This window comes from Cuculus canorus, chromosome 1, assembly GCF_017976375.1.
Source record: "Cuculus canorus isolate bCucCan1 chromosome 1, bCucCan1.pri, whole genome shotgun sequence".
Taxonomy (NCBI): Eukaryota; Metazoa; Chordata; class Aves; order Cuculiformes; family Cuculidae; genus Cuculus; species Cuculus canorus.
Window position 1 is genome coordinate 31486684 of NC_071401.1, and position 10183 is coordinate 31496866.

A 10183-nucleotide genomic window follows, 5' to 3' on the forward strand; every position below is an offset into this window, starting at 1 on the left:
GCTTCTGGGTTTCAGCCACAGTATTAGAAGTGAGCTTTTACTCCCTCTCTCAAATTGCTTTTTCAGTTGTCGTATGAGGAAGAAACAATGACTGTGCAGAAATCAGAGATAATAATTTCTTATTTTATTTACAGGCAATCCCTGCCAAAAAGCAGGTGCTCATTTTTGTGTGCTTTATTAAACGTACTATCCATGCTCTCATCAATTTGTACTGCTTGCCACTACCTACTAGGAGGGTCTTCTGGAAGCATATACCATTTTATGACAAGTTGGCAGAGCCCCTAAAATAATCTTAAATGGGCTCTCCAGTCATGGTAGAAACAGAAATGCAAAGAAATCCTAAGAAAACACATACACACAAAGGACTTTTCCTCTCCCAAATAATTTTGGACAGACTGTCATTCCCTTGCCCTCTATTTTCAGTTGGGAGGAAGCCCTTGAGATAGAGCATATGAGAGCAGAAAGGACAAACGTAAAATTAAAAATGAGCTGCATAGGTGTGGGAAGAGAGTCCACATGGAGGGCTGGAGCATGAGAAGGGAAGCATGAGGACACAGATGGTTGTGTCTCCCCAGCTCTTGCAATGAGATCTGTGTGCAAGTAAGGCTTTTGGAGTCAATTGTTGTTTTCATACCAGTGCCACGGTGTGCAAGCACTTTGGTCCTTGCTCTCATATTGCTCAGATCACACAGGAAAAAGGGCTGCTGTTTTCCTAAGTGAAGTGTTGTGGGGCTGTATCTATGTTGTTCATCCAATCTTTTCAACTTTTCTTCCCCTTTTTTCATCCTCTACCCAACAAGCCAGGGCAGGAAAGTTGTGCCAATAGGCACAGCACTGTTTCACGACAGCATGATGCATAGCAGTGAGAACATCCTCACTGGGATGTCAAGCTCAAGGCTGGTCGAAAGTTAGATGGGGAACAAGGATCACAGCTGGTGGGTCTACTTCTGCTACAGAAAGGGGAGGGTGGGGAGTCCTTGATCTTGGGAGCTTCAAGGGACATCAGGGGCTACATGGGGAGTGACTGCCTCTCCTTCCAGGTGCAAATGCCACCCTTACCGCTGCAACCTTGGCCTTGGTTGCAATAGGCCACTATGCTTTGTATCCTTGGCAAAGCAATGAGGGGCCATTTTGCTGAGTCCCCTTGGCAGCTGTGCCCTACGAAGACTGAGGAAGGAAATGTCCAGAAGCAAGAGGGAAAGCATCCAAACCCGAGCTGACACAGCTCATTCCGGCTTGTCAGAACAGCTGTCATAGAGCAGCCCTTTTGGATTCAAAGCCAGTGAAAGGATGGGGAAGGCAAAAGGATGCTCTGCTGCCTGTATTTCTTCAGAAAAGCCTTGTTTGTTGTACCACCAGTTTTTCAGCAAGGGCTTTTGGGAGAGGAAGGGCAGAGCTACAAGAATTTGACTCTGGTCTCCAGAGCAGAGTGAATGTAGGCCACAATCTATTACTATTCTTGTGTTTGTTTTTTTCTTAAAACACAGAAGACAGAGAAAACAACATTCGTAATTATATGGCAGGAATGTTGAGCCATAGACTCCCATATATGCCAATGGAGTTTCCACCCAGCTCATGACAGCTGAGGTCAGCTTGGCCTGGCCCACCTTTAACTTGCTGAAACAGAGAGTAAAAACAAATAAAACTTTGCAGCTGATCTTCATGCAAGGTCCCCACAGATTATGTAGGGTTATTTAATTCAGTGGGATTTAGGTACCATATATAAATTAAGGAGGCTGGGTTTGAGGCTCTACTCAGATGCTGTAGCTGAGTCCCTCCTCCAAATACCCTTTCTGACTTAAAATTATTGATTACTATGGGTTGTGTGCTTCATAAATCAAGTAACCCAGCAACAAAAAATACACATTCCTCAGGTTACTTCTAGCTCTGGCTGTCAACACAAAACTATCTTCTTCATATGTAAGTAGACTAAACCAATTTTGTTACTGCAGGAGCAAGCCTTTTCTCCAAAATGGCAAAACGTCACGCTGGCTGACTTCTCCAAAACACACACGTGGGAATGAGGAGAGAAATTGCAGTTCTGGGCTGAGAAACATGGAGGAGGGAAGTGATTCCACCAGGCAAAGCAGACAGGGTGGCCACATGGAAACTGGTAAACCTGGGACGCTTCCAGTTCCTGAAGCTGGAGGCACATATCGTGACCAGGGTGAGGTGGACTTGCACACCTGCAGTCATTCCCATCACCTCAGTCTCACGTAGAAAGATGTGGCATCCCGCAAGTGGGTCCTTAATCTGCATGAAGCAGAGTTCCAAGACACTGCTATGTCTTCGTATTTAACCCCAAGTTGTCCCACACCAGCCACACTAGTGCTCAAATCAGGACTGGGAGGACTATTGGGATGATGCACAGTCAAAAAAATCAAGGAACTGGACTAATGCAAAATACAGATCCCATTTCTGTTTGACAACATTTTAAATGTTTCTTTTTTTGCCAGTTTATTTTTATATCATTCCTAAAACTTAATAAATTACCTTAAAAGTATAACTGCTAGTCATCAAATATCCAAATTTCCCAGAAAAATAATAGACATAATTTTCAGAAAGCGAAAATAGACACAATTTAGATATCAACCTGTATAAAGCCATTTGCCAGAAATATTGATCAGAGTATGGCAAACAGCAAACACTGTTAAAATTGAAAACTTTTGTTGCTAGGTTTCATATAAAAAAAAAAAGGCAGGGTTGATAAGAACATTTTAGTATTGAATCATTTGAACATCTGGAGGCATAAATGTCATTTCAAAACAGAAAACAAGAGTGCAGGAGGGAAAAAAAAAAAAAATTAAAACATTTCCAACCAAGTCCAAATACTGTAAATGATGAAAAACTCCTCAGCAATTGGTACCATGTTTGGATGCAACCCGGATAGTGTAGCAGTGCTTTGAGTTATCAACTCTTATCAATTCACCCTTTACAAACACCAGTGATACAAAACTCGCAGACTTGTGTGCAGAGCCCCTTCAATTTTGGGGCTGTTTCAGGCAAAATGCTGGTTTTGCGTCTCTGGGTGTGTGTCCACAGCTGAGTTGTAGGGCCACCTGCCCCCCCCAGCTCACAGCAGCACCCACGGGTGCTGTTCTGGAGGAGGGCTGGTGCTGCCCTGGGGAGCACAGGTGCTGTTCCCGGGGGGTGCAGATGTTGCCCCTGGGAGGTGCTGGTACTGCCTTGGCAGCTGTGGCTGTTGTCCTCGGGTTGCATAGGTGCTGTCCACGTGTGTGCAGATGTTGTCCCTCGGGAGCTGCAGGGCAGCTCCGGGACGTGCGGGTGATGCCCAAGGAGGTGTGGGTGATGCCCCGTGAGGTGCAGGTGCTGCCCGGGAGGTGTGGGTGATGGCCTGGGAGGTGCAGCCCCAGGAGGTTTGGGTGCTGCCCCAGGAGGTTTGGGTGATGTCCCGGGAGGTGCGGGTGATGTTTCGGGAGGTGTGGGTGATGCCCCAGAAGTTCCAGGTGATGCCCCAGGAGGTGTGGGTGATGTCCCAGAAGGTATGAGGATGCCCTGCGAGGTGCAGGTGATGCCCGGGAGGTGTGGGTGGTGACCTGGGAGGTGCAGGTGCAGCCCCAAGAGGTGCGGGTGATGCCTCTGAAGGTGTGGGTGATGCCCCAGGAGGTGCTGGTAGTGCCCCAGTAGGTGGAGGTGCTGCTCCGAGAGCTGGAAGTGATGCCCTGGGAGGTGTGGGTGATGTCCCAAGAGGTGCGGGGATGCCCCGGAAGGTGCAGGTGATACCCCAGGAGGTGCACATGATCACCAGGAGGTCCGGTGATGCCCCAGAAGGTGCAGAGGATGCCCCGGGAGGAGCCGGGATGCCCCGGGCGTTCCCTGCGTCGCCGGGCAGACGGTGCCGCTCCGTGGTGCAGCGCAGGCACTGCAGGCTCGGAGGGTGAAGCGGTCCTGGAACTCCCCCCGGCTCTGGACAAAGGGAAAGCGAACTGTTGGGGGGTTGAAATGAGGTGCATTTATCTCCAGGCATGGCCTGGCTCCTAGGGTGTATCTGAGCTCAGTCCCGCAAGGTGCCGTGAGTTCAGAGTCGAGGCGAGTCTTTTCTTGTGATGGGGGCCGAGCTGAGACTGCAGCATCCGAAAATTCAGGCACAAAAGGACGCGTTGTCAGAACCCGTGGATCTACAAAAGAACCCTCTGGAGCAGTGAGGGTCCAATGTTTCAGAGGATCCCTGTCAACTAAAAACTGGGTGAAATTAAGAGAAAATTTCTTTCCTTGTTTTACCTTGCTGGATCATGAAAGGATTCAGAATGAGGATGTTTATAAGAAGCCTTGTTTTGTAAATGGGGACTAGTAGACCCTTATGTTGTGCCGCAGCTGCTATTTACAGTGTGTATTTAAGGAGGTATTTCAGCAAGAGACACAGAGGGACCAGAGAAAGAAGGATGCATTTCAAGGCCCTGTTCCCAGCTTGCCTAAAGGACTGGAGCAGACAAGACCCTCTCTTCAGCCCCTTGTGTCCCTTACCTGTCTCCACCGCGTCCCCTCTACAGTTCCTAACACACTGGAACAGTGCTTAGTGCTGAGGGACATCCATCTAAACGCTGCGATCACACAGACGGTAATAGGAATAATGCTAACAGATGGCAGGTCTGAAGGGGAGCTGCTGCCACTGATGCAGGATGGCGAACAAACATTCCTGCTCCGGCAGCTGGAACAACGGTAGCGCACAAATGAAACATGAACAATTTCCTCCCTGCCAGCAAAGAAAATAGCTCCAGGGAGAACCTAGGGAGAATAATTGTCAGCCTCCTCTAGGTATCATGGGAACTGAGGCCATTCAGTAAACCTGGTGTAAACAGCAGCTTCTTATTTTTTAATACAGAATAAAACCCCAAGAATCTAAAAGCAGGTACTGTACAGTTGCTGAATTAGTGGCTCCATCCCTTCCTGACCTTTTACAGAAAATCATCGAAGTGAGACATACAGGAGTTTTACTGCAACCAGAGTGGGCTCAAGGGTAAATCTCTTGTCACAGAATGATGCAGGTACGACAAATGCTTCACATTCTTCCCTCTCCCTTCTTCACAGAAGATGCTGATCAGTGGAGCAGTGAAATTCCTTCCAGCTCCAGTCCTCTCGGGACTTATCTAGGTCTCTCTGTCTTCTGATGCTTTTTTTCTTTTAGTCATGGCTGAAGTACACTGCAGCTTTGTCACATGTACTACAGGACTGACAGCGTGCCCCAAAAAATTTTTGGTAGCTGCAAGCAGGATTGAAAATGGCATTCATGACAACATAAATGGGTTACCACCTCCACTAACATCCAAAGAGCACCAAAGCAGAAACCCTGTAAACCACAATGAAGTCCAAATCTTGTAAATACCTGCTGTTAATTCATAGTAATATGCCCATTACTGGTGCTCTTCAGTAGGACTATTCCTTGCAGAGGGAACTGTGTCAGACTAGCAGAATAGATGTACTCAGCTATAGCAAGTCTGTCACACACAGGCTTTCCAGTAGCAGCTAATTATGGATACAAAGGGAATGATAAAAGAAGAGGGTAGACATACCTCCCTGATAGGTTTTCCCAGTTTCCAGTAACATCCCATGCCACCAGCACAGCACCTGGCTTTTTTGGCTCCCAATACAGGGATTATCCTTTTATTTCCTAAGGAATTCAGCAGATCCCCCTATTCTCATCCTGGTGGGTACCAGGACTGCCTCCAAGCAGAGTTCTCAAGCTCTGCCATGATCATTCTATGTCACAGCCTCTACTTCACCTGTACTTGTAGATTAGCCTGTTTGAGAGATTTCTCTGAAACACAGGGTTTGTATATGGATGTTGCAGTAAATACATGGCTAGTAGCTTTTCCTGTCCGCAGTAACTCACTGAGCAACACACCTCTGGTATAAGAAAACTGATGAATACAAAACTGCCATGGACACACACACCATAATGAGGACAGCTGTTGGGGTTCTTTTTAAAAAAAGAAAAAAATATATTGCTATATGCAGGGCTTGGAGAGCAATGACTTTTCATATTCCAGAACTTGGCAAAGTCCTGGATCAAGAGAAGTTAATGAGAGGTCTGCTTGGCCTTTATCACCCTCTTTTATTTTCCTTTCTCTCCTTTCTCTCTCCCCCTCCTCTCTGCCAGTAAATATTGCTTTCATTTCTTCAGACACGGACACAGCAGAAATAACACAGATAGGAAGCATGTTTTCCTCCACTAGATTACTGGTACCCAGGAGCCTCACTCCAAATTTAATTCTCCAGCCACTATACCTCATACAACCTCAGCAGAGGAACATACCTCCCCTCATGCCAGAGGGAGGCATGAAACACGGGTAATCTCTCTAAACCCTCTTTTTTTCATCCATCTGATTCAGAGGGAAGCACAAAATTCTGTACATTCCTATAATGGGAAAAAATAGCCAGAAAGTCTATGGCATTTTACAGAGGAAAGAGGTTGATATATTTTTCCAGAAATGTTGGTTGAACACAGCTGCAGTTTCATAAACCTTCATTTCTGTATGCAAGGCCTTGAAACCGTTAAAGTCTTAGGAGAGCACAGAAAGGCGGGGAGCAGGGGGATCTGGCTTTTGATGTGAGCAGCAGCCGGGCTGCCCAGGATTTTGGCAAATCTCCTCCCTATGATGGGGAGGATTTTGTTTCCATAGCAGCAGCACTGTGATGTTGTTCTGCCCCCCTCCCTCCTCCTCCCCCCAGGACTTGTATCCCACAATTGCATGGGAGAGAGTTATATTTCATCCCAAGGCTTTCATTTTCCTGCTGCATCGTTTTGACATGCTTCAGCAGATCTGTATTTTGCCGGTAGCCAGTTTAGGGAGCAAGGGGGGACCCTGGGGATACCATGCAAACATCACTCTAGCTTCCCTCTCTCTCTTAACACCACTGCTAAAAGACGCAGTGTTCCCTGTCCCCAACTGACTCGTCTTCACCGAGGTCTCTCTTTTCCTCGCTTGTCTCTAGCAATCAGCTCACGCATGCCTGGCTTTTCATAACAGAGCAGAGCTGTGTGCGAGTGCCAGGCACCCGCACAAAGCCAGAGTGCTGCCCGCAGAGGAAATGTCAATACAGGAACACCAGGCTATTTACAAAACCCCTCTTTATCCTGCAACAGAGACACATGTAGCTGTGAAAACATTCATACCTGCATATACTCCCCTTTTGATTTTACCCGCGTGAAATGTAGGGAGCCTCTTGTTTTTCTTGTTGCATGGAAGGAGTTTGTTTTTGCCAGCACAAAAGAGAGGAAAACATGCTCAGAAATAGGGTCATATAACTGCAAACCACACCAACTATTTCGGGGACTTGTAGGAGGATCTGGAAAGCAAAGCAAATTCATCTTTTGCAGCTAATCTGTCTTCAAAACAAGTGCTCCTTTAGTTTTACACATTTAACATTTGTCTCCTTCAGAACCACCAGACCATACTCTGTTATTAATACCATAAAATATTTTCTGCTTCAGTGCTGAGTCCACACAAAGAAGAGGCCAAATTCTTCTTGATTTTGGCAATTTTCCTCAGACAGGGTTGCATGGCACATTGTACACACGTGACAATGCTACCTGTGCTCTGGGAGACCCCAACCCACGTAGCTGGGGCAGATGTGCCCCAAGGAGACCTGCTGGCAGGTGGGGAGGGGAAGCTGGGGCTCAGCATTGTGCAGATGCAGTCCCCAACTTTTAGATCACAGCTGGCTCTGGTCCTACCAACGCAGAGGCTGCCAGGCTGAGCTAAGATACATGCTTTTTCATACAGGCTAACCACGTAGGGAGCCAAGGATATAGAACTCAGCACAGCATGGCTCTCTCATGGAGGTCTCAGCTCATGCACTGGTGGGAAAGGTACAGTTTGGCGTCTACCTACACTCAAATAGCAGCTGAACTATTTCCATTGCTCTTACCAGCTTGTTCCAGCACTTCAGGCAAGTTAACTTCTCTTTGTCTAGGAGAAAGAGAGTTCACGTATTGACATAAATATGTTTTTTTTGCCACTCAGAGGTGTTATTTATAGTCACTAATGTTTTAAGCACCTTGAGAGAAGTGGTTTTATGATTACTTTTAGTAATACTACTGGACTGATGAGGTGGAAGAGCCCCAAAGGCTGCATTCACAAATCAAGACCTCCCTGTGGCAAGCGATACTGAGATAAATTTGACCACAAAAATCCCATTAATTTCCATATGTCACTGAATTCTCCAGTCATCTTGCAAGAGCCTTTCACTGCAGCACAACATCTGTTCTGGCTCGGAAAGATGGTAGTAAACATCACATCTTAATTAAAACTGTTTGTACAGTTGTGGGAGACATACTGGTACCTCCTTGGAAAAAAAAAGAATCTCGATGGCTTTGCTCCCAGGTGCTGACAAGAAATGCCTGTTACTCTCACGGTCTTGGTGAATGCCAAGTCTCCATTTGTCGGAGTCAAACAAGAGTTCAGAGTAAAGGCAGTTAAAGGACTCTGCCCCATCTTGGCAGAGTGTCCCTTGGCTGCAGAAAATATCCTTATGCTTCACAACCAGCTCAGTAAGAAAGCCCCTCTAGATGGCATTTCAGAGGTAACAGATGTAGGTCACACATTCAGCATGGTATCTGTTAGGTAAAAGGTCTTACACTTTACCCTTCTTTTCACTGCCCTGGAAATATTTCTCTATATATAATCACCTTCTTCAGCTATGCACAAATGAGAGCAATCCTTCTATGTTAGCTATTATGTTCTCAGTCACATTCACAAATTAATTGCAATGTAAATATTTCTTATTCCCAGTTTCCCTTTCTTGCAGACCTTGTAGTTGGACTAACATAGCAATCATCTTACTCAAATACAAATACAACTGCTTCAAGAACCTGTTTTCAGCATTTGACACTCGCTTGTTAGTTTCCTAACAAGTAGAATTTCATGAGAACTCTGTTTTAATATTTTTTTGTTTGAATGAGACCAAAACCAAACTGGAAACACTTCAGGGGATGAACTAGTTCACTCAAACTCTTTAAACACCAATTTTAGTTGAATTTATTCAACAAAAGGACCTTTGCAGATCCCTTCAGGATCTATCATGATATAGATATAAGAAATGAATATTCAGAATATGTAAGTGAGAATATAAATTTCACTGAGCATCTGCTGAAGGCTTCCATGGTTCCTACTTCCCATCAAGTTCCTCTGAGGCCAAGGAGCCTGTGAGTTCAGGGTCTTCATTACCAAAACTTCTCAGGAAGTAAAATGGGTGCTGTTCTTATCTAGATGCAGTTGTCTGCTGTGTAGGTGCCCACACTCGAGCCAAGTGGCTTTGATGGCTTTTGTAGCCAATGGAAAGAAATGTGTTCTTCTAGGAATAGCTTAGGATGAATACGAGTGGCACCCAGCTTCTCTCTACTGACTACAAAGGACGTCTTGGTTGAGTAAATCAAGTGGAAATATCAGTATTTCTGATTTCTGATCAGTATTTCTGATATTTCTGTCTGAAATCCATCTGAAGTCAAGGAGTCACAGAATGATTTAGACTTGTCTAGAGCTCCAAAGCCCTACTCAGAGAAGGGCTATCTTCAAAGTTAGATCAGGTTGCTGAGGTCCTTGAAATACCCATGGCCGGAGACATGATTGTCTTTCTGGGCAACACCCTCACTGGGAAGGAAAAAATATATCCTTACATGGAATTAGAATTTCCCTTGTTATTCCTGCTGATTCTGGTCCTTGTCCCTTCACTGTGCAGCATGAGATCCTTTCACTCAGGGTTAGTCTGGCTCTGCCTTTCACTATAATCCTCCTTTACAGAGGTCTATAAAGGCAGGAGTAAATCCCATCCTTGGTTTCCTGGTCATGGGGCAACAATCATCTGTTTATACTTTGAAAACTCCACAGTCCCCAAGATGTTTCTGGTCAAGTACTGCAGTCTCAAATGCTGGTATTTCCCAGAAAAGCATTTTTTTTCCATCAGAAAATTTATATCTGGCACTAGTGCTGAAGTGGGAAGCTTTATGCCTGGCCACTAATTTATTTTCTATTTTGAGTTCATCCTTCCTTTGATAGCTGAGCTGGATTTACACCTCTTGGTATAATCTAATGTTGGTACAAGCACGTGTTTTGCTGTTGGAGGCACAGCACAAAGGTTGTCCCACAATCCAGGATGTAACTCTTTCCTTGTAGGTCTTTCTGCCTATATAAAGCACAGCATAAGTGAATACAAAGCAGATAGA

The 10183-nt window shown here is 45.6% G+C and overlaps 1 protein-coding gene across 1 annotated transcript; it reads right to left on the reverse strand.

Annotated features, from left to right (window-relative positions):
- Positions 1-2426: 2426 nt before the first annotated feature.
- On the reverse strand, positions 2427-7205 carry LOC128849563 (uncharacterized). Its single transcript, XM_054051864.1, has 2 exons — positions 7136-7205; positions 2427-3927 (listed from the first exon to the last, which is right to left on the reverse strand). The coding sequence occupies exon 2, from the start codon at positions 3758-3760 to the stop codon at positions 3074-3076; it is 687 nt and encodes a 228-aa protein (XP_053907839.1). The 5' UTR covers positions 3761-3927; positions 7136-7205; the 3' UTR covers positions 2427-3073.
- Positions 7206-10183: the final 2978 nt, after the last annotated feature.